General features: G+C 31.7%; 1 protein-coding gene across 2 annotated transcripts; it reads left to right on the top strand.

Moving 5' to 3' along the window:
- The first annotated feature begins 6,292 nt into the window (after positions 1 to 6,292).
- LOC143196384 (uncharacterized) lies at positions 6,293 to 23,914 on the top strand. 2 transcript variants are annotated; one of them, XM_076404045.1, is made up of 6 exons: positions 6,293 to 6,474; positions 10,939 to 11,117; positions 18,769 to 19,161; positions 23,019 to 23,234; positions 23,293 to 23,484; positions 23,541 to 23,914. In XM_076404045.1, the coding sequence occupies exons 2-6, from the start codon at positions 11,054 to 11,056 to the stop codon at positions 23,756 to 23,758; spliced, it is 1,083 nt and encodes a 360-aa protein (XP_076260160.1). In that variant the 5' UTR covers positions 6,293 to 6,474; positions 10,939 to 11,053; the 3' UTR covers positions 23,759 to 23,914. The 2 variants fall into 2 exon arrangements, with proteins under 2 accessions (XP_076260160.1, XP_076260159.1); XM_076404044.1 differs by lacking the exons at positions 6,293 to 6,474; positions 10,939 to 11,117 and having other exon boundaries at positions 18,545 to 19,161.
- The last annotated feature ends 903 nt before the right edge of the window (positions 23,915 to 24,817 follow it).

Genomic DNA, 24,817 nt, shown 5'->3' with positions numbered 1-24,817 from the left:
GGCACCGAAGATTACATTATCTAATGAAAACATCAATGGGGATATACTGCACGAAAACGGACCGAATATGAGCAAATATATAACAATATTATTCTCCAACATGACTCCAACATTCGACTACATATTGATAACATTATGTTGGTATTGTTTATATTGGTAAAACCGATAAAACATACTTGAAAATATTAAAATAGAAAGTGCTACCCCACTGACTGTATTTTCCAGATCTTGCCCTTTCTGACTACTACTTTTTCAGTTATATGGGTTGTCCGACTAGTGCTTCACTTTTTATGAAGGTACCAAAAAATGGGTCGATTTGTGGGTAGCCTCGTTCGTTCTTTCGAAGTAGAATCCGTAAATTGCGTGCAAGTGAAAAATTGTAGCTATCGATATATTGTAGTAGCGACAATATTTGGATTAAAATAATTTTTCTGTCTTTTAAATGAAAAAAATAAAACTAATTTAGAGGACCAATACAATTCTGTCAAAACATATCGGGATTAAACGGAATTATTATTCTCGCTAAGTTGACACAGCTGTTTTCTATACTGATGCTGAATTGTTGTTTTCATCATATTGCTATAAATTTGAAATTGATTCAAAAAATTAAATGCATTTTTAATTGGTACAATTGAATTGTTTATGAGACATTGACATATAAGGATTTTTAAAAATATTTTGGAGTCTCCTCTTACCAGCTAGTGTTTATATGGACTAAATCAATCACTTAATAGTTCTCGGCACAAAGTCTCTCGAAATAACATCTGTTCTTATTGGCGTATTTGGGATCATTGTTTCTTGTCGAATTTTACTATTGCTTTGAGGACAAATATAATTATGTAATAAATAATACGTCTATACGGGATTTGAATTTGATGGATTTGATTTTGATCTTTATTACCATAATCTATCTGTTTTTGCAGCAGAAAATAATTAAGATTGCTTTAAATAGTTTCTGGTCTTCACAATATTTAATTATTAATGTTTTTATATATCCTGACAGGGAATTTAAACTGAAAAAAAATTGACATAATGATGGTTTGAAAACACATTCCTTTCATAAGCACTATCTGAGAATATCTCAAAACATGACTAGATGGTAAAGCATGTCGTGGTGTGGTATCTACAAGTAACCAGTATAACGTTCGACAAGAGATTTATAGACGGAGGAGACAAATATCTATTGTGGGGCTTAAATGATAACGCCAAAGATCAGGGAAATCGTTAAAACAATTAAGACAGAAAATCTTCAACATAACTCTAATGGTGGATCAACGTATTGGGTATCAGATCAGAGAAACAAAAAGCCTGACACTTTAAATTTTTGTATTAAGAAAATATTGATATGAAAAAGCATATGATCAAAGCGTGAAAAATAAGCTCTCTTATCTGTTTTACAATAAAAGTAACTAGTTACTATTTGAAGAACTTTAATAGAATAATTTATCTAAATTTGATTTTAAAACTGAGATAGATCTAGAGCAAGCAGTAATAACGGTGAAAGAAAAAAGCTATGAAAGAATTGGTAACAAATAAGAATGGAAGAGCATATAAAGATAAAATATATATCGTCGATAGTCGTCTATATTACTTCTCTGATAAACTAATACAGCGCTATACCGTTGTAGAACTCATGATGAGTATTATTCAACATGTGCTTGCTAATCAGTTAAACGTGTATTATTGCAGTGAGGTACCCAGTCTAAAAGGTTTAGGTTATGATTAATATTTTTTATCATAAAATACTTATTGACTAACGGGCAGATTGTTGAACTACTAACAGTAATCAAAATATGTATATTGAATGTTTGCATATTATACACACCCTATAATTTACTAGTAAGCTATAAAATATAACTACAATATGTAATAAAACATAAAGCACAATATAACAATATAGCATTGTTTCTATAAAAATCAATTTATATTTTTCAAATTCTAAGAAAGAAAAAACAGTTAGGACTATAAAGGGTTTGATAAAGGATATAGTATATAGGATACGAGTGGAAACAGCTAAATATGTGTATATAATTTACATAGGATAATTGTAGAAAATCATATTATTCTTGTTTCATTATTTTATTAGATTGAATTTTGTTATATGTCAAAGCCAAAAGTAAAAATCAAAATAATGCCAAAACGTCATAAAAGTCATGAATTTGGATGACTGAGTTGACTATTATTTTGAATGGGCTATATATAGATTTAATATCCTATGTACTTTATGTTAATATATGATTTATGTCGATACAAGAGCCAGTGTAGAATAGAAGAATAAGAAGAATTAGTAGAGGGCGCTTTAATTTATGTCGATGCTGGTCAAAATTGTATCAAAGACTAGCGATGTAAATAAGGTTTCTCTTTTGCTCCAAAGCTATAAGTGGTATTATTAATTCCGTCCCGTCCCGAATCATAAGTGCTTCGTAAAAGGTTATGGGCCTAGAATTCTCGGTATAAATGGGAAGAAGCAGTGGGTTAACGACGAAGAGTGCAGGGGAATTGAGGTTACGTAACGTTCGAGTTCGGTAAAGTGCATATATAAATATATAAATACACGAAAGAAAGTGGAAATAAGACCGCTGTATGCAATAGATGGTTAATTAAGTTATGGAGCACTATATCATCAAGGATCAATGAAACACCAGAGAACTAGAAACATGTGATTTTGAGTTATAGGTAAGATAGAAAAAAAACATTGTAATCAATGGAGTAATCAAGAGTGTAGTAACGTAGCCATGTATAATTTACAAGGTTTAGCGAAGCAGTAAAAAATAGAAACATGGGAAGCAACATAATTATCAGTAGAATAAACAGAGGCATTGTAATCAATTGAGAAATTTTATTAACTCAGCTTTGTATAATTTACAAAGATCAGAGAAAATCATAAAATTAGAAAGAGGGAGTCTGATAGAGGTACAGATAGGAAAAAAAATATTGAAATCATAGACTGATTTTATATGAATATCAATTCAACACAACTGGATCTAAAGTGGAAGATCTATCAGATTGACGATCGATCATTTTATAAATGGAATAATAAATCTAGATATCTATATCAGCAAATTGGAGGATTTAATTACTGAAACAAGATACTGAATTGAGAAATGCACCTAAACGTTGGAACACGAAATGAGGTAATGAGCTAGCTGAATTTTAAAAGATGAAGAACAAGTTACACTTGGAGAGATTGGATTATGGTTATTCTTTATTTACAGAAGGTAGTAATTATTCAGTAATATTAAACGCTCAAGCATTAATAAAACGAACAAGTTATGAAGACTGGGGTGATGACCAATTAGTATACCTCAGTGATACCAAAAGACTATGGACTAATGTATAGCTATAGTGGACTTGAAGGAGCACGTTATGAAGACTGGGATGGTAAGCTACTAGGAAATGTTTTAATGGATTCATACCATTTATAAAGGCAACCCAGTGGCATGGAATAAATTCATTTGAAGGCAAAAACATACGTATGTTTGGCAGCCCAAGAACAAACTAAGTAATTGATATTATTAGTGGACAGTGTCTTGGCGGCTATTTCTATGATTTTTAAAAGTTTTTTTAAGAGTGTCGAGATAAAATTATATCTAAAGAAGAAAATTAATCGTTACATTTGTTTACCACATAATTCTGCAGACTTCTTCAATTATATGATTTTTGTCTATGTAAGCTACTAGGAAATGTTTTAATGGATTCATACCATTTATAAAGCCAACCCAGTGGTATGGAATAAATTAATTTGAAGGCAAAAACATACGTATGTTTGGCAGCCCAAGAACAAACTAAGTAATTGATATTACAAGTGGACAGTGTCTTGGCGGCTATTTCTATGATTGTTAAAAGTTCTTTTAAGAGTGTTCAGATAGAATTATATCTAAAAAAGAAAATTAATCGTTACATTTGTTTACCACATAATTCTGCAGACTTCTTCAATTAAAGCATTAATTAAAATTAAATTCTCTCCACGTAGAAATAGAATAGTTCGAAGATCAAACAAACTTGTATGTAGAATGTAATAGTTTTGTTCGATCACTTTCAATGTATTTTGCAATCTTTGTTGATAATGTTAATTGTTAGATACATTTAAATTGAGATGGGGTGTTAAATATATGATTTATATCGATTCAAGAGCCAGTGTAGAAAAGAAGAAGACTTAGTAGAGGGTGTAGCGACCTTGAGCATGTCGAATTTTACATCGTGGAATAACTGTCTACAAAATACCCAGAAATATAATCCCAGATGTTGAACACGGGCGGGGTGCCAACTGGAACCCGAAACGAATAGCTGGCGGCAACCCCGAGACGTTTATCTGGGATATTATTGAAGGGTATTTCGGTCATTCAGTGCTCAACCCTCGTTCGGTTAAGACGTGCCACCATCGACTGCCCAAGCCTCGTCAACAGGTAACTCCGCTGCCATCCGTTTCATTATTTGTATTTTTTATATTGCTTTTATATTGTCAATAAATAACGGTCACATCATGTAAACACCACTGTTTCATTTCGATTTACCTCCATTCACCGAGCCACATCATTTACCCTAAAGTGGTGACACCGACGTGATCTTTCGGAAAATTGGGTTTTGGACTCGTGAATGGAGGGTACGTAGAAAATGGTGTATTTTACGTGACCGTTATATTTTTTTTGTTTCAAAATTTTAAATATTTTTAATTCGATTCCTTTTCAATTTTACCTTCAAGATTCATTTTCATTTTATTCCGATTAATTTCATTATTTCCAATTAATTTTTAAAAATTTTTTTTTGTCAAAATTTTTATTTCACAATCTTTTGGAATATTTTTATATCACTGCTTAATCATCAGCGTCTCGGCTAAACATTTCTTTCGGCGCTATGTTTAAATCATAATGTCTTCCTTCGCTCGCCGTCTCCGTCATAATGGCAGATATTTTGATTTAAAAGGCTTTGGGCAGCTTCGGTCGGATACCGTCGTTATTTGTTTTTTTCTGAATTAACCTAACGTATGTGACTACGGATTAGTCACAGAGCAGCTCCAGAAGCTAGGTACCGATTGCAGTCACCGTAGACTCGTTATGTCTTCGCCGAAGTACCAGAATTGCTAACGTCTCGTCGTCGAAGAAAATAAGCTACCACGTCGTCGAACAGTCGATCCTCCCACAGCGTCAATTACGGGAGCCCTGTCTGAAGAATAGCTTGTTTTCAACGTCGTCGATGGACCACATTCAAGTGCCAAAGCGACGATGATGCAACGGTATCTGTAGGACCGGAAGATATCAACAGCCGTACCAGATCGCAACCGTACCAACCACAACCGTTTCGAACCATCATATTCTTCAAAGCCCATTTTACACAGCACATTTTGTTTGGTATATATTTTTTTGTATTGATATTTTTTTTCAAACATTTTTGTATTTTTGTTGCTTGAAATAATTTTATGTAAAATTCTGACAGGGGAGTATTGTAACGACCTTGAGCATGTCGAATTTTACATCGTGGAATAACTGTCTACAAAATACCCAGATGTTGAACACGGGCGGGGTGCCAACTGGAACCCGAAACGAATAGCTGGCGGCAACCCCGAGACGTTTATCTGGGATATTATTGAAGGGTATTTCGGTCATTCAGTGCTCAACCCTCGTTCGGTTAAGACGTGCCACCATCGACTGCCCAAGCCTCGTCAACAGGTAACTCCGCTGCCATCCTTTTTATCTTTGTATTTTTCTCATTTTTTATTTTGCCAATAAATAACGGTCACATTATGTAAACACCACTGTTTCATTTCGATTTACCTCCATTCACCGAGCCACATCATTTTTACCCTAAAAGGGCACCTTAATTTGTATCGATGTTATTCAAAATTGCATACAGTATTAGCGATGTAAATAAAGTTTCTATTAATTCCGTCCCGTCCCGAATCATAAGTGATTCGTAACATTTAATGTATAATGGGATGGCGTTTATATACGTGAGTTAAGATTTAATTATTTTATGACATGTTACATCCGGTTTAATTATGGATATGTGAAATAAAATCACTGAAATGCTGACCTAGCGATTTCAGACACTCTTGTAAAACGAGGAGGTTTTTCACTAATTACTACGCGTACCGAGATAATTAATTTGATATAGCCATACCGCGTGTTAACTATAAAAAATAGCGGTGAAAATCTACAATGGATATAAGAGTGTTACTCAGAATGTGACACCGAAAGTAGATTGCGCCATCTATGTTTTTATTCCGCGAACAACCAAAGGCCAGTAGAAACTATTTATATGTGCGCTGATTTCGGTGGAACTAAACTGCTGTGAAGTTTGGTGTGTTGGAATTCGTTCGGCCTAATGGAGTTGATCGCTGGACAATTGTGTCAGTGCGGAATTAATTTCACGGTTCTTGTTGCTTGCTGATTTTCTTTATGTGAACAAATTCGGATAATTGTCGGATAGTGGATATTTGTGCGAGATAAACAAAAAAGTGGCTAAAAATTAAACGAGGTCTTAAGTTTCCCTTTTAAAAGCAACACCTTATTTTCGTAATATTTTTTCAGAATACTTCATTCGGTGCATGACAATTTGTGTAGTAATTAATTACAATTTAACATTGACTAATTAAAAAATCTTTTTAATTTGTAGCGTGTTTTGATTTACATCATCATCAAGTCGTACAGCAGCATGAACCACTTTTGTCAATAAATTCAATATACACGGATCAAGCTTCAATCATTAAAAATATAAAAATCTAGTTAATAACGTAAAACAAACTGGTATTTATTTAATATAGAAGTCTTCCGTCTCCTAATATAGCTCTATTTACCTCTGCTAAAACATCGAAAGCATGATCCTAATAGACTTTTTTGATTTCTTAGGAACCATTCTTTATTTCCCGTCACAAGTTCGGTTTGCATCCCTGTCGATCCTCACTCCTAGATTTCTAAAAGTATATTAGCATGTGGAGCATATTTAGTCTTAGGCTTACAAAATTGACTCAGTTAAGTGCACAGAAATCTATTTATCAATACTTTTACACTTTTTCGGCCTTGTAACATCTTGCACGTCATCAGCAGTTATGACGCGATAGTTCAACGATAGATCTTTTTGCGTGGTTCATTCTCTTCCATCTACCCACTACGAAATATTTTTCAGGGTTCAGTTCTTAGCTTTAATTTATATATATATATATATATATATATATATATATATATATATATATATATATATATATATATATAAATGAATCGTTGTTCGTTAGTATCGCTAAAACTCGAGAATGACTGGACCGATTTGGATAATTTTGGTCTTGAATTATTTGTGGAAGTCGAGGGAAGGTTTAAAAGGAATAAATATGAAAATGCTCGAAATTAAACAAAAAGAACAATTTTTTTCTTTGATGTCGAGGATCGATTCCGACAATCCACGTGCGCGAGAACTTTCTTAACTTCGGTAATCCTTTGTGATAGTGACATTTCAAGTTATCTGTTCTTTTTTGTTGTCGATTTTTTGTGACAGTGACACTTTATTGCTAAGTGTGCGAGAACTTTCCTCACTTGGATTAAATACAATTTACGATGCCGATGAAAAGACGACGTGACTTAGGTCGTTGGATCTAATCAAATGTGCGAAGAGCTACCTCACGTGCTAACCGCACTGATGACTAGAGAGAGACAGATCAAGAAAAAAGTCGTATTGCTATGTCAGAATTGCGTTCTTTAGAGAGTGACAATGGAGTAAATTTTATATTTATTTACCATATATACAATATTCGTAATTACCTATTGGATAGTTGTTGATGACACTCTTGTGTACTACTCTGTTAATTCAGCTAACTTCCAGGAAAAGTTTGTTTAAATAGCTCTTAATAGTTCTCATCTCATTTTGGTCCTTATCTACCGGATTATTGTATTTCATCCTGTAGGTCCTCAGTCATCAACTTCTATCGTTGGACGGTTGATTATATCAAGAATTTCAGTCACTTATTACATTGGTTACTGCATTTTCGCATAGTTGCTATTAACAAACAATTATTATTCGTCTAAGCTATAAGTCTACTCAATGATCATTCTTCCCAAGCTATAATGTTCTATCCTATTTAATTCTACTGCATATACCAACCCTCAGTCCCTTAAAGTCATTCAAATCTCAGCTCAGATTCGGTGTGGAAGTACCATCCGCTTCACCCCTGCCAGCGGCCTCAACCATAACTGTCGGTTACCGCCGAAAATATTTTTATTTAAAGTCCTCTCACACCTCCTCTATCGTAGCAAAACTCCTTTCAGCTCCTTCCATTCCCATCTATATCTTTTCAATCTTTATTCCCCCCTTTTCGCTCCCATTTTTTCTTACTTTTTCGCCAACCTTACTGGTATTACTTCTTTCATTCGTCAATTCTTATCGTCATTCTAAAGAAATTATAGACGCTACCTTATAAGAGCTAAATTGAAAATTGTTCTTTAGCAAATAACAAGCTTTCCTTTTCAAGCATTCGGGGCATGGATCATCATGGAAATGATGATATAAGGGTCAAAAGCTAGAGGATTTTTGCACTATTTTTCTGTTTGTCGGTTTTATTGTTACTAGTGATCGCCATGTGGTCGGAATTCGACTAGAATGTACAAAATTACTCATTTTAATCTAATAATAGTTTAAAAGGACTAATTTAACTAAAACTTGTTTTCACAGTATCTCAATAATTCAATTGCAATCATTACAACAATCATAATTCAATACATTCAATTAAATCTAATTTCTATTAAGTCTCAATAATCAACAATGTGTTAATAAGTATAAATTATTACGCCACGAATATTACAAGAATCATAAGCAAGGTTATATGATCTATACATGATCTTTCTTTACGTTTATGCTATAAACATAATATATAACGTACATTAAAACAACAGATCAAAATTAATTAATTTTTTACAATTTGGAATGTACATTAAAGGAACGTATTTACAATCATTAAATTAACTATTGATTTTCCAAAACATAGGTCTAAAATGTAAATAATCAAAATAATTAATAAAAGCTTCAAAGAATAAAATGTTATATAGTCACATATCCTGTGACATTAATCATTAAACGCCTTAATATTTATCTTTAAAATGTTTACAAATGTACCGTTAATAATTCAAAATTTCTTCAATTTGTCAAATTTTCAAATTATGTACTTAGTTTCATTTTAGCTCTTACATATTTTCATTTTATCATTTATGTATTCATACATTTCTTATTTTTTATTCATATTTGTTACCCAAAATATCTTTTACAGAAAAAAGAAATACAACGTGAGGCAAAAGTGCAGCTACTATTTCCGATAACTTTGCTCAAAGAAAATGTAAGTAAGTTAGGTTTTCATAAAAAAAAATTGATCTTTGCATTTTTTTGCGTTATGATTGAAAAATTCGATCGGCTAAATGATGAGCGCGATTCGCTATGCAACTTTCAGTTTTTTTACGTCATTTTTCATGACATTCTGCAACATCTGAGGCTGAATTTCTTCAATTTCATGACGAATTTTGTCCTTAAGATGTTCAATCGTTTGACCATATCTATACCCGTTTGATCCTATAAGAAAAAGTCTGGTGCTGTTAAATCCGGAGATCTGATCTGGAAAAACGTCATTCAATAATTGAATTATTGAACGAGCTGTGTGTGCTGTGGCACCATCTTGCTGAAACTACATGTCCTCTAGTTTTTGCTCTTCCATTTCAGGAAAAAATGTTCGATATTTCGAATCATCACCGAATGGTACCGTTCAGCAGTAACAGTAACTGCAATATCTTGGCCATTTTCAATAAATAGGGACCAATGATATTTCCATCATGAATACCACACTATACAGTTGTTTTTAATGGCTTCAGTGATGTTTCATGAATTAATTGAGGATTCTGTGTTCCCCATAACCGATTGTTCTGTTTATTGACGTGGCCACTGAGAAGAAAATGTGCTTCATCGCTCATTACTAATTTTGACGAAAAATCTTCACTTTCAACAGACAGCCTTAGGATTGCATTACAGTGCTCAACTCGTTGATCAGGATCTCTCGGTAGCAATTTTTGGACTAACTGAATTTTGTACAGGAACATTTTCAAATCAGTTTTCAAAATTCGCCTTGAACTCCATTAAGAAATGTATAATTGAGAACCACGTCTCCGAACTGATGTTTCTGGAGACTCTGCAACACTAACGCGTACCAGAGGCACATTTTCAGCCTTACGAGACGTCCGTTGTCTTCTAGATCGTCTGTACTGTCGAAAATTTGCACGTAAACGATAAACTCTGGTTTTGTGAGGCACTGCGTGATTAGGATATTTTTGACGCAATTTCCGCTGAGTGGCAATAATGGAACAATTATTTTCAATAAATATTGTTACTATTTATGCTCGTTCTTGTAGCGTATATTTATCCATAATAAATAGAAACGGTTAGAGCGAAACTCAGCTAAACTTCGCAAAACCAAGAAGGCGAACAAACAAAATGGTAGTAGGACTTTTGCCCCACCTGTTACGCTAATTTTAACTCTTGATGCACAAATTAACGTATTTATTACGTGTAATATTCAGTTAGTGCTTTTGTTAATGAATTTTCATCAAAAGGGAAGCAAACTTTTTTCGAAAAAAATATAGATGTTATTTTTATTATTATTTTATGTCGTATGTGTTACGTTGTTTATTTTTGTTATCCAATTTATTTCTAAAATATAATCAAATATCATCTAATCTAGTAAAAGCTTTTATAAAAATCTTACTTCTTCGATAAATGAAGTGTAAAAATAATTATTACATTGTTAATAAAAAAATAAGCCAAATAAATACTTTTTTGTATCAAATATTTATTTTTTTACTATTTAAACAGTTTCGTTATATACATGTTTGTTTGTTATATATGGTGTTTAGAATAATTTTTTTTAAATAGAAATTTTAATTCCAATCTTATTATCTTATAACTGTTTGTAAATAGTTCTTGTATACATTGCGTAAAAACTATAGGAAACAATACCTGAAAAAATCGAATTAAATTTGATTCGGTGTAGGCAATGAGTTGATATGTTATACACAGGGTTGTGTAAAACAAAATGTTGTGTAATAACGCAACGTTAAATAGTGCAGAAGAAAGATTAAGAGTGGTAGGATATCTCGGTAAGAACAAGACAAATAATTCTTACATTCAACTAAGAACAGTATTTTATATACAAAAAAGGTTATATAATTCTAGGTTCGACCGCATTGTATTACACTTCAGTCGTTTCATGAAATGTTATTTTTCAAAAACATAGTCACGAACCAGATTTCAAATATTTTCTTTCTTTTTGTGTTTATTTGTTAAAATAATTTTGAAATAAATGAGCCTTTTGTATTTGCGAAATACTTAGTGCCATTTTAAAGCGAAACATTTCTTCTCGTATATATATATATATATATATATATATATATATATATATATATATATATATATATATATATATATATATATATATATATATATATATTTAGAACAACTTTTATTGGATTTGGTTCATCTTGGATCTCCCATATCTAGTTCGAAGCACCGCGATTGAATTTTTTAAGCATTTGTTTGCACCAATCGACACAAGCCTTTTTTGAGCGAATGTCAAATTGTGTGAGATCCAACGCGAACATAACTTTCGCACAGCTAAGTGTTCGTGTAAAATCGCTTATATGATGGTGGAACTAATGCTTAGGGATGCCTCAATCTCACAAGAGGTGATATGACGATCTTGCTTAATCGTTTGGCACACAGTATTAATGTTTTCTGGTACAACAGCTGATTTTGGACGACCTTCACGAAACTCGTCGGACAGCGAACTACGACCACGATTGAATTCACTAAACCAGCGATACACGGTGGTTTTTGATGGAGCTTCAACGCCAAAAGTCAAATTAAGTTGATTGATGCACTCTTGTTGTGATGATCCATGTCGAAAATCTTAAAAAATCATCGCACGAAAATGTTCACGATTCAGTTCCATTTTTTTCCGAGACAAAACTTTCAAGTAAATATAAAATAAACAAATAGCGTCCGTGCGACAAAATATTCTGAGTACGTATATCCTCAGAAATGTCAAACTTTACTATGGAACTGTCAGATGGACTCACATGACAACAGTGTTGCCAATTCCGGAAATATAAATACTTAAGTTAAAAAATGTTAAAGGCTTAGTAAATAAAACACTATTATTTTACTCTAAAACTCTGTTTTATTTTACCGAAAGACGACTTGTTAAAAGGCAATACAAAACTACACTGAAGGTTCTTATGTATTAGAAAACAGACTAAACTATCTCACTCGTTCATCATTCAGGTAGATTTCAAATAGGTGGCCGGATATTCAGAGCGGTATTACATAACATCTCCCTTCTAATAAAAGTTCCACAGAGATGTACGTGCTCGTTATTCCGTCTGGACAGTTTATAGTTATAAAACATATTCTTCGAAACGACATTGTTTCTGCTCAAATTTTCATGGTATCCTTCTACGAAATGGTTTTCCAAATTTTAGTGATTTCAGATTCCAATGGTCTACGGCTAAGAAACAAAAAGCATATGTCCAAATTACAGCAGACTATGTTAATTCACAGCAACTTCAGTCAGCTTTTGGTAGCCTTACATCTTGAACTGTGATGCGTGTGCTGGGAATCTACTACGGATTAAGGTATTTTTCAAAGATTGAAGGTTTCTTGCTTGAATAGTATATGCTTATGGGTCGTTGAACCACCCTTTGTGACCTTACAGCTTCAGCTGCGATAATTTTGCTAGAACTCCACTTAACTGCACCAAGAAACGCTTCGAGTAACTGCGGAATGATTGCCAAAATTTTACGCCAAACTGTTTTCTTTTCTTGATAATTAATTTGATTCCGATTAATTGAACGAATTCAGCTCAGAAAAAGAACAACGTTATGCTCTCCCCAGAATATTACCGACTGAGCCAATTATAAGATGTAAAAGAGTTTCCGAAAACGAACACATACTTTAAAAAACTATATTTATTTATTTATTTTTTCTTTTCAAAGTAATCCTTTTGAATACAATGTATTTATGCTAATGTTTTTTCTAGTTCAAAACAGTTGTTGCAATGGACTGTCCTTTAAAGCCTATTAAATTCATATTTTTATTCGATTCAAAACGGTTTCAGTTTAGTAAATAGTTGATATAACAAACCTGATATTGTTATATCAAATAAAGCACGGCCTAATAAAAAAATCAAATGTTTTCTTCGTTTCATGAGTTTCATACTAATTTTGGTTTAAGAAAAACGAATGATTTTTTTTTGTTTCAGTACTTGAAGAACTTGACATTCAGTAAAAATTCCGTTGCTGTAACTTTTAATGTAGACATTATGCCTGTAGGAAATCATGATCCTGAATCCGAATTGTTATTCTGCTTCTTCAACACTGTCTATATTTTATACTTTCAATTAATTCAATTAAATCAATAACTGCATTTGATGTGGAGAAAGAACTTGTAAACTATCTAAATGTGGAAAAGGTCGAATATCAGATGGAATATTCTGGTATTCTCTAATATTTTTTATCTTTAGCTTTTGCTGCCTACCTTGAGATTGAAATAATATCAGTAGACGTTCTTCACAAAAGGAATTAAGTTGCGTTTATATGAATAAAACGTTATTTGACCCTAACGATTATGTACACATTTTTCTAGGATGTTGATGTAACTATCTATAATACTTCAATACAAGCCTTTATGCACCAGTTATAACAAAAATATTATTGACTGTTATAGCAATAGAATCACGGTTTATATATCAAATAACTAAAATATCAGTAATTTTACAGTCAATATAATCGAGAAATTAATTTCTCACAAGGTGATAATGTAGAATATAGAAAATATCTATTATAAAATCAAAACTACCTATTATATTATATATCAAAAAGTTTGTATTGCTGGGTAGTGTTATGGTTAGATAATATTCCTTGACCTTTACTTTAACTATTTTTTGGTGGTGCATTTAGAATCAGAAGTAGATGGTAATCAGAATCATGTAAGCATAATTAAGAAGAGATATGATTCGATATCTATTCATCTCCAATATAATTTGTAGTTTTGTTATTTTTTAAATATATGGAACAAAATAGCAGTGTTCGATTCCCCAATCTTATATAAAAATATGATATTTCTGTACACCAATAATATCACTGAAACGATGCGATGTCCAAAAATATTAGGTAACATTTTTTATTTATTTAAACTATGAACTCAGCCAGTGTGTTAGTGTTCTCAGCATTACATTAACACAAAAAATTATTAATATGAATTTTTATTCTTGTTAGAAGACATTTAACCCGATATTATAATCGCCAATTTAAATTTCTATGATATAATTATTTTGTTATGGTTTCTCGAAATCTAGTCGTCGGCTAAATTGATGTTGAGGAAAGTAGGTTTGTTTTCGATGAAAAGAACCGATTCGAAAACACGAAGAAAAAAAAAGGTTTCGAGAATTCTCAGCGGTTAGCGTTACGAGCGGGTCTTTTTTTAACACAGAAAGTGTACGAGAGGAAAAAAGGCAGACCTCAATGAAATTTTAATCAGTTTTCATTTTTTCCGTAATTGCGACAGACGGTCTTCGTGCAAATTTTATTTGTTTTGTCTCGTTTTTGCTGTGATATAAGTATAACTGTAATGGAAACTATTTTTGGGTGATATTATTTAAATAATATTGCGTTACCGGGTTTATTATTACTTTAATATTCATCTTTAAAGTCTTAACTAATGTTTAAAGAATATTCAAATTCACTATTCTATTGTTGTTGACTTAAATAGGTTGGTACAATGATTCTATCTGTATAAATAGAAATATAACAATTCCTTGGTCCAAATTAAGATATTTTTGAATTAATGTTACATTTGCAAAGTAAAAACAGAATTTTTTTTTTTTTAACATATCAACAAATTCGTGGTATACAATCTTTCAATTTCTTAAAGCCGAAACGAAAACTACTAAAGCGTGTTAAATTATCGATATAAATGAATATCAAAAGTTCACTGATTTCTTGTTTTAGCGCTTCGAAAAATTGCATAATACACAATTTTAGAAAAAAAAATTAGTGGGTTTTTAGGCAGCTTTTGTGGTGTTTTAGAATGAGTTGTGTAGTTTTAAAATAACATAAATAAATACAATAAATATATACCACCGCAGGTAGTTTTAATTTACCAAGAGTTTCTGTTCAGAGGAATTTAGAAATATTATAACTTCATCAATATAAATTAATTTTTAAAGGCATTTATTTATAAGCTAATATTAGGGAACTGATTTCACTATTTTAAGGCCACTAGGCTATAGGTCTAATAATGAAGATGACGAGCAGCGTACATTTAAAATTATAAGAAAGTTTCCTTAGAAATACAATATATAACTAATAACAAAGGGCATTTTAATGAGTTAATAGAATATAGTTTATTTAAATAGTTTAATTTTGTCAATAAATCTTGCAAGTTTACTAACCACAAGCCATTTAAAATTATCAGGTACGTTGACATACATGGGCTTTCATCATTAACAATTTTCATCTTGTAATAATAATTATTTTTCCTAAATTTTGTTACATTTGTCAATTAAACCCTTTTTGTTTCTTAAGGATATTTAATTGTAATGTAGAGCTAGATGTTAGATATTGAGCTAATCAAATGATATGACCATATCACTTGGCAACATTACATTAGTGTAGACGATTTATTTAGTTTGTTTTCTTTTTAAGTAATGTCTCGTTCACGTTCGGAGACATTGCTCATATTTTCGGCAAACATTTTTTTAAAGTAATTTACAAGTATGCACTTTGTGTAACTTTATTTCAACGAACGATTTTCTCATAGGTAAAAGTTTAAATATAATCTTTACACTAGCTTCACAGTAAAAAACAATTTAGAAGAAAAAACGTATTAAAACTAAGATATTAAATCCAACACGTGTTCTCTTAATAAATCTATGTTCGAGTTTTTTATTTACTCATATAATGACTATTATCAGATTACACTATATCGCGATGTATTGAATTTAGGTGGCATCTAATAAACAAGAAAAAATTCGGTAAAAATTATAAAAGAGTAATTTAACTTATATTAGTTTTGTCACAGTTGATTTCAACAAATATTTTACAGCATTTTGATACGCTGAGACTGTTTTGTTATATCTATAGAAAACGCAAGATAATGAAAAAGGTTTTAGAGTTCTTGGTATTGGTGAATGACACAAGATGGATCTTATATTTATGTTATTCGGACAGAGTGAAAGGGTAAAAGAATATTTGTTATATCGTTAGATTTTTCTTAGTATGTTACTCTAATGAAAAGAGAGCAAGTTTTTATTTTGACTCTTTTAAAGTATTTCTTCTTAAATGAAATATATTTATGAAAAGTTTTTGTATTTGAAAAAGTGAATATTTTTTATTTGTGTTGTTGTTGAAAGGTTTGAAGTCTTCTCAATGGATTGAAAGCGATGTCCTCGTGTCTATTTTTGGAGATTTGGGAATAACTTTAGTAGATATGTTGTGCGATAAGACTTGTTGTCTCAGACTATCGAAATAAATAACTGGTCGCGAATAACGTACGCTGAAATAATTTTAGCTGTTGACAGTTTTGCTCAACGACAGGGTTATAAACAAATAAAATGATTATTGTTATGTCGATTATTTCAATTTTTTAAAACTTTTTGACCTTCTGGACTTTCTAAAATTAGTACTAAAGATAAAAAATCCATACTTACGGATGCAGAGGAATTTACAAAGATTTCCATTAAATATTAAGTGAGTTGTGTAAGTAGCAGAATGTTGGGACGATGAAAGCAATTCCTAGAAAGAAAAATCATTTAAAGTTTATGACAAAGTTTTGTACAGCGGAACTCAGATAATGGGGCAATTGGATATTCTTCTAATTTAAAATTAATATTAGTTGAAATTATTTAATCTAATTAATCATATAGCTCTTCCAGTGCAATGCGGCCAACTTCTCGATGCTATTTTCGTAGTACGATTTGTGCTTTGCTTCAAAAGAGGCCTAAATTTCGGCGATCATCTTTTCATTCGACGAAAATTTCTTTTTAGCGAGCATTCTTTTGAGACCTGAGAACAGGAAATAGTCGATCTGGAGAATACGGTGAATGAGGAAGTAATTCGAAGCCCAATTCATGGATTTTTGCCATTGTTTTCATTGACTTGTGACACGGTGCATTGTCTTGGTGAAGCAGCACTTTGTTTTTCTTCAAATTCGGCCGTTTTCGGCGAATTCGTCCTTCAAGCGGTCCAATAACGCTATGTAATAGTCGCTGTTGATAGTCCTTCCTTTTTAAAGGTAATCAATGAAAATTATTCCATGCCCATCCCAAAATACAGACGCCATAATCTCACCAGCCGACTGTTGCGTTTTCCCACTCTTTGGAGCGGGTTCATCATGTGCAGTCCACTCGGATGACTGTTGATTGGACTTCGGAGTGAAATGATAGAGCTATGTTTCATCCATTTTCACATATCGACGCAAATACTCGGGTTTATTATGCTTGATCATTTTTAAACACTACTCCGAATCATCAACTCGTCGTTGTTTTTGGTCAAAAGAGAGCTCGCGCGGCACCCACTTTGTACAGAGCTTTCTCATACCCAAATATTTTGGAAATGGGTGAATGGTATGATTACACGTTCAGTTGATATGTTTAGAGTGTCTGCTATTTCATTCAACCTCAATTTACGGTAATTCAAAATAATTCTGTGGATTCTGTTTTCGTCGGTAACAACCTCTTTTGGGCGTCCACTGTGTTCACCGTCTTCGGTGCTCATTTCACCACCTCTGAACTTAGCATACCGATGTTTGATGGTTGATTTTCATGTGGCAGTGTCCTCAAACTCGGCCTCAAGTCAAGTTTTTGCTTCAACTGTATTTTTTCCCTTCAAAAAGCTGTATTTGATCAACACACGAAATTCCTTTTTATCCATTTTTCACAATAACAAAAGTTACTTCACTCAAAATGCTATAATTCACAACTAATGCTCTGTGTAATGCAACAACTTTTTTTCTAGCGATTTTTCTACGACATGTGAATTGCATGACGAGATTCTGTGAACCTTATCAATCGTGGAAATTTATTTCCTGAAATTGTGTTGATGATCCTGAATAAGATGCTTTTCGTCAATGATGGCATAAAACCATGCTGATCCATAGATTTAAAAGAAAATAATTTGGACATTTTCAGCAATAGTGGTATTGGCCCGTATGTTGCTATTTCATGAGGTGGCTTTTGATTTCTGGAATTAATATAAATATATTCGCTAAAAAAATAAAAAATATAATTACCGTTTTCACATCCTATTGATTTTAATCTATGAAATTATATTAACCAAAAACGATATTCTGAATATTGGTTTCTTTTTGTAGAAATCTTAAATAAAAATCTAATAAAAAACTCCACTCTCTACGAAGGTGTACTCAATTTGTGGCTTCTACTTTTCCATCTTACTTGATGATTTTCAAATTCAGTTCAGCTATAGCTACCATCAGCAGCGCCTTTCATTTCTTCCTCCGCGGTACGCGCGAGACTCTATTTAAGAAACGACCACCAGCGAAATTCATTTTCTGTTACTTCCGTTCAGTTTACGTAAAAGCCTGCTCGTTTACGGTCTCGAGCTACAGTTGCATTTATCACGACGAAGAAGCACATGCCTTGTTCGTAATAAATGGCCGAACCGGTTGCAATTATGTTGCGAGTGACGGTTTTCTCGTTGTTTGTTGTTTTGTGTCACAGTTTTAACCCTTTTGCAGTACAAAGATCTGCGGCTAGTTATTATAGAGTATCACCGCAACAACATGCTCCTCAAGTAGTCAGCGGGGCTTTCGATCCTTTTCAAACTTCATCTACTGTTGTAATCGCCCAGCCTCTGTTGAGACAGTCTAGCTTGCCAATAGTACCATTTGATCCCTTCAAAGACGAACTAAGATCCATCACTGAACCTAGACAAAATCCGCATCCAGCTAGGTTCACTCAGGCTCCTTTAGCCACTAGTGTTCGACCGAAAATCGTACCGTTATATCCAGTACATCAAGATTATCCACAAAAACGTCCTGGAACAGCAGATGTTGCCAGAAGTGGGAGTCATATAGTTCCTCAAGCTACGGTGGTGTATCCTTATAGTCATCATGGAGATGATCATAGTGGTAAGTCATAGAATTTTCATTACTACAAATGTAGTTTTATTTTTGAAAACCAAAATGGACTAATTAATATTAGGTTGAATTTTATGTATATGGGTGTTTGAATTAATATTTTTTTAGTACTGTGTGCTTAAGTTTAGTGTTCATGTTTAATATTAGAATTAAAGGAATACATTTTGTTTCTCTATCACAAAGAATCAAATTATAGAAGTCATTTTATATATATTTGTGTGTGTGTGTGTGAATTAATAATAATAATTACTAATTATATATTGTTTCACCTTTTAAGATTTTAGATATTCAGATGTCTTTCTTGTAAAACGATTTGCTCATTGTATAGGCCTCGGTTTCCACTTCACTCAAAGTCATTTCTTCAGGACATCTTTTTCTACATCTACACTAGTCCTGAGAATACGATGCGTAGCGAAGCAATTTCAAAAATAATTCATAAAATATAATCATTGTTTTGGTGGAACAGCATTTTTATATTGTATGGACTCATTTTCTATTAATTTTCTTTCGATGACAAAATGTGCAAAACAAAATATGTTTTATTAATTATATTTTAGCTCTATAAATTTCAGCATATTTTTCATTTGTAGCAGTACTTTGTAGCCTACTCGGTAGTCCTTTTAGAATATCGTACTTACCGAAACCACGTTATATTGTTCAGTGTTTTCTTAATATTTGGCATAAATAAACTTTTGTTTCTTTTCAATCTACAAAATTTGTGTTACTGAATAATAACATTTTGCGTATAATTCATATTTTAACCGCATGTTGTCTGCCGCTAATTTTCTCTATTAAGTAATAAATCATTATATAAACTAATCCAGGTATAATGTAAACATAAAATTAACAAAAGAATACCACGTAACCACTATTCTCATGAACAACAACTCGTGGACACTGTGCACTGAAATTATAGGCACGAATACTGTTAAGATTACTGTATTCCTAGTTGCCATAATATAATACTTGGATACGTATTTGATGTTTTTGGATTACTATTAATTATCATCAACAATCCATAGCCGGCGTTCTGAAGTTGATCCTCGCATGACTTATAATTCAGAACTAATATTCTTCACGTAATCTCCCAACAGATAGCCGCAGCTTTGGTGTCGGATATTGTATATCTTCTATTTTTCAGGTTCCTTTCTATGATCTTGATCCATGTCTTTTTTGGAGCTATTTATTGTTTTCAGCCAAATGGTTGATTTTACCGTAGAAGTCTGTTATTTATTTGTTCATATTTCATCCAACAGACAAGCCCAAATCACTGTAATCTACGTCTCCGAAAATGTCCCTCAACTGTACGGATCTTAAACGAAGTATATCATTTCTAATACGGCTGTTATGGCCTATGGTCATTGGTATAAAGGCATATAATTTATATATACACTAAACATCTTTTTCCATATATATTTTTATTTTTAGGATTGTCAATAATTGGTTTTCCACGGCTTCCTTTTTTATTCTCATATAAAATCGTTCTTTATTACTATAATATGAAATATAATTTTATAATTTTTCTGCTGACATTAGATGCTGCTGCAGCTTGTATTAGTGTTTTTGTTGAATTCTTACTAAAAAATTCATTTAAGAACACTATTTATTTTCTATTTGAAATCAGTATTGCCTGGCAGTTTGTTACTTAAGCATGCGTGAAGGACTTTCAACGTTTTTATTAGGTTAGAATCTAGAGAAGGAAAATAATTCCTTAAGTCTCTTTATTTGAGTGAAAATGTAAATTTTGTATGTGTTAAAAATCATATTTGTAGTTATTGTAATTATTACTTAATGTAACTTTATATTATACGGCAATTAATTAAAGCCTGAGATTCGATATTTTATTAACATCAAATTTTAACAAGAAAAGGCAGATCCAACAAACTGGACTAAATTTTAATTATAGAAAAGCCGTTTTTGATTTGAAATAATTCAATAACACACTCAGTAACTTTTACTCAAACGACCTTTCATTGGCGGAATGGTGTCATTTCTAGAGCAAGCTGTTATTTGCCATTTTTTTGTTCTGCCTTTTGTACTGTGAACCAGAACGGGGCTGAAATTCGTACTGCAACGCCGGACGGATTTTTTCCGATGATTGTTTCTCAAGACATAATTTTGAATTGCGTCGGGTCCGATCGGTTATGCGGTTTTCATTATCAAAAAACCCAATACGTTTCATTTAAATATTTTTCATTTTTGTAGATATTATTTTTTCCTCTCCAAAAATAATGGAGCAGAACTTTATGTTTAATTAACGTAAATTCTCTAAATATGTTTTTTTGGTTGGTATGAAAATAACCAGTATATATAAAGTGGCCTTCGTTTTACTCGCTTGATCTAAACATCTGCATAATTTAAAGAAGATCATTGCTTCTTTTTTATCAACAACTTGGTGATGATTTATTGCAGAATATGTGACTGATCTGGTTAATACTCTTACTGACATATTCACAGATTTATTAAGGAAATATATCCTGAAATTATGACTATACTATGTATTCCTGAATTTCATTTGTTTATTTATTTAATATAATACCAACTGCTAGGATGAGAATATTTGCATAAATAGTTTTGGTATAACAATAGGTGATTAACAAACAAGTTATAAGAGAGACATTTTTTTAGTTACCCAAATATGATAAAATATTAATAAAGCTGTGATTTTGAAAAGTTTCATAACAATAATATATTATATTAAGTAATGATGAAATCTAAGCCTAACTAATAATTGTATATATGAAATAATTTTATATATTATATTAGTAACCTATTTTAAATTCTGTATATAGATATTTAATTAAAAATTGGGCGTAGGTTCGGTATATTATTTATTATATTGTTATTTTGCATATTTAATTGTAAGTATTTTAAGAAGGGATGTCGTTGGTTATAAAGAAGCTTTCTAGATCTTTGGATGTGGATATGTTTTCAACAGGTTCCTGTTTTATTTGAAAAACCCTATTTCTTTGATGTCCTTTTATTTCTCACTTAATTTTGTTGTTAAGATTTTTATTGAAACTATATATGTAGGTAACTACAACTTTCCATTTTTTTATATGAAAAGATTTAGTTATATAGCTGCAACGGTTTAGTATTAATACAAGTTTGCGGCATATCGTCGGTTATTTGGAATATATAGTATTTCATTCGTAATAATAGATAATTTGTTCTAAATACTATTATTTATTTATTACTTTCAATTTTAAAAATGAAATTAAAAAAATATATTATAAAAATCACGGGCAAAAGTTTGTTGGGCCCTGGCATTTCTTCAACAACTATTTTCGGTTTTCTTTACCTTTCAGTCTACAACTTTGTACTCTTCGTACTTTAACCTCAAAATATCTAAACTTGGCTATATTTTAAATCTAACTATTATATCTAGGTCATCTGCATATTCTAAATTGTCGGCTAGTTACTCTATTGTTAATTATTAGAAAGAACAAGGAAGTTGTTATGTTATTCTTCTATTGTCTGTGTTATTGTTCTATTCTTATTGCAAGCTTCTGTTTATATTCAACGCAAATATTGAAAATAAATGAAATACTGAGATGAAAGAACATCTCAGTATTTTATTTATTTATATTAAATGATTTTCTGTCTCTGATATTTAAATTGGTTTTCTAAATTTTTTGCTGTTAATAAAGTCTGTCACTTCTATATTATTTATATATGACTAGATATTACATTTGTTGTTGATGTTCCTTTTAGAAATCCACATTAATATTATTTCATCTATTTTCTTACCTTGGACAGGTTTCTTTATTTAACTTATCTGAAATATTGGAGTAAGATTGGTAGTTAGTGACCTTTGAATATCCAAATAATTGATTTATATTTTTCAGTATCAAAAGTGTCTGGTGGTGGTCAGAAATCGGCGAAAGGTTTCGAAAAATCTCACGGTAGCGAGGAGAAAGAAGGTTACGGATCAGATCATCATCATGACATTGCTGACCATGGAAAGCATAACGATGAACATAAGGCGTCTCATTATGACGAGAATGGCGGTCATGTAGACAAGCATCATGATGAAGCCGGACACTACAAGAACCACCAGGAAGGTACGGTAATCCTTGTTAATATATCGATAATTAAAACAATTTTCTTAATACATTTCAGCTGAAAAATCTCATAAATCCGCAAAATTCGGTGAAAAGAAAGGACACAAAAGGGGCCATAAAACCAAGGGTTACCATAATAAATTTCACAGAGATGAATATCACAGAGAACATAGATTTTATGACGATGCCCATAAGGAAGGTTATCATGAGAAATATGGTAAAGGTCATGCCAAATATAGCAAAGATGAAGGTTGGTTGAGTCTAATAATATTCTTAAGGGATTTTGATATTTTACACTCTCCTTAGGAGCTCATAAGAATGGGGGATCACGCAAATCCGGTAACAGCGAAGAACATCATGGGAAAGAGGGGGTCGATGATAAGGGACATATTGAAGATGAACATAAGGGATATACCAAGGAAGACGGCAAAAAGAAATACCACAAACATTATAGTGATTACGGAACGACGAATGGTAATACCAAAGGACAGGAACATGGTTATTCTCATGCCAATAAGGAATGAGGCTGCTGTTAAATTCTAAATTAACCGATGTTATAATCTTATTAATAATTTTATTTTTATTAAATTAACGCTTCTGTTATTGTTAGGTATGATTAATTAATTATTAATTAATGTTGGTAATTTTATTTTTTACTGTTTTCCAATATACTCTTAAAAATATGTTGTTTTTGTTGTTTTGATTAAGAGATTACACGATAATCTCAACTCATTATACATAATATTAGTCTTAACATCAGTGTGAAAAGTCAAAAAGTTTTTGAGAAACGAAAACTTGGTTTGAAATTAATCATGTATGATCCAAGTGGCATTTCGTAGCAGTCATGGTGTCCTAGTTTAATAAAAATTAATTTAATTAATTTGATATTTCTAAAGATTATAAATAATTGACTGGGGAGACAGTAATTTTGGTATATACATTTCAGGTACGTTCAGTCGTTTTTATAGCCATCGATCAATTCTTATCATTTAAGATCGATGATTTTGTCATATTTTTATAAAATGATGAAATTTTGAGATTTTTGGATACAAATGATTACAAATGGTAGTGAGGAAAGCTCCGTATTATACCGACCGTAGATGCATCAAAACTTTGTATAGTCTAACCAATATTGGTGTGAACATACGCTATCTAAATTTATGACGTCAAAATGTCGCAATGTTGCTGTCTGAGTCGCAACTCTGAGTTTTAGTTCAGTTAGGTTTTGATATATGACAAAATTCTAGTTTAAATAAAATAATGAAACAACAATGTTATCAAAGATACATAATTTATTTTAACATTATAATGCTTCTAATGCGTATATCATCGAATAATTTAAACTACAGTTAATTATACAGCTCCGATAAGTTATAGGTTAGAGTTGTTTTATTATATTTACATTGAACTCTTTTCCATCCATGAGGTAGAGTTCTAGGCGTGTTTTTTATGTATTGGTGGTGTTCCCCTGGATGCTTAATCTATCTTACAATTAACAATTGTATATCCAAGTAGTGTATTTTACTTTCCTTAAAGAGCATATTTACCTTTTTACGTTTAGTTCTTGTCTCCTTAGATGGTGT

The sequence above is a fragment of the Rhynchophorus ferrugineus genome, unplaced genomic scaffold (genome assembly GCF_030347505.1).
Source record: "Rhynchophorus ferrugineus isolate W39M unplaced genomic scaffold, kcgeb_rfMv2 rfM4, whole genome shotgun sequence".
NCBI lineage: Eukaryota > Metazoa > Arthropoda > Insecta > Coleoptera > Curculionidae > Rhynchophorus > Rhynchophorus ferrugineus.
This window is presented reverse-complemented; position numbering and strand designations above follow the sequence as displayed.

Coding starts and splice junctions, on each gene's coding strand:
- LOC143196384 (XM_076404044.1), top strand. CDS start 18,684: ATGGCCGAACCGGTTGCAATTATGTTGCGAGTGACGGTTTTCTCGTTG. Junction 19,162..23,018: donor TCATGGAGATGATCATAGTG/GTAAGTCATAGA, acceptor TATATTTTTCAG/TATCAAAAGTGTCTGGTGGT. Junction 23,235..23,292: donor CTACAAGAACCACCAGGAAG/GTACGGTAATCC, acceptor AATACATTTCAG/CTGAAAAATCTCATAAATCC.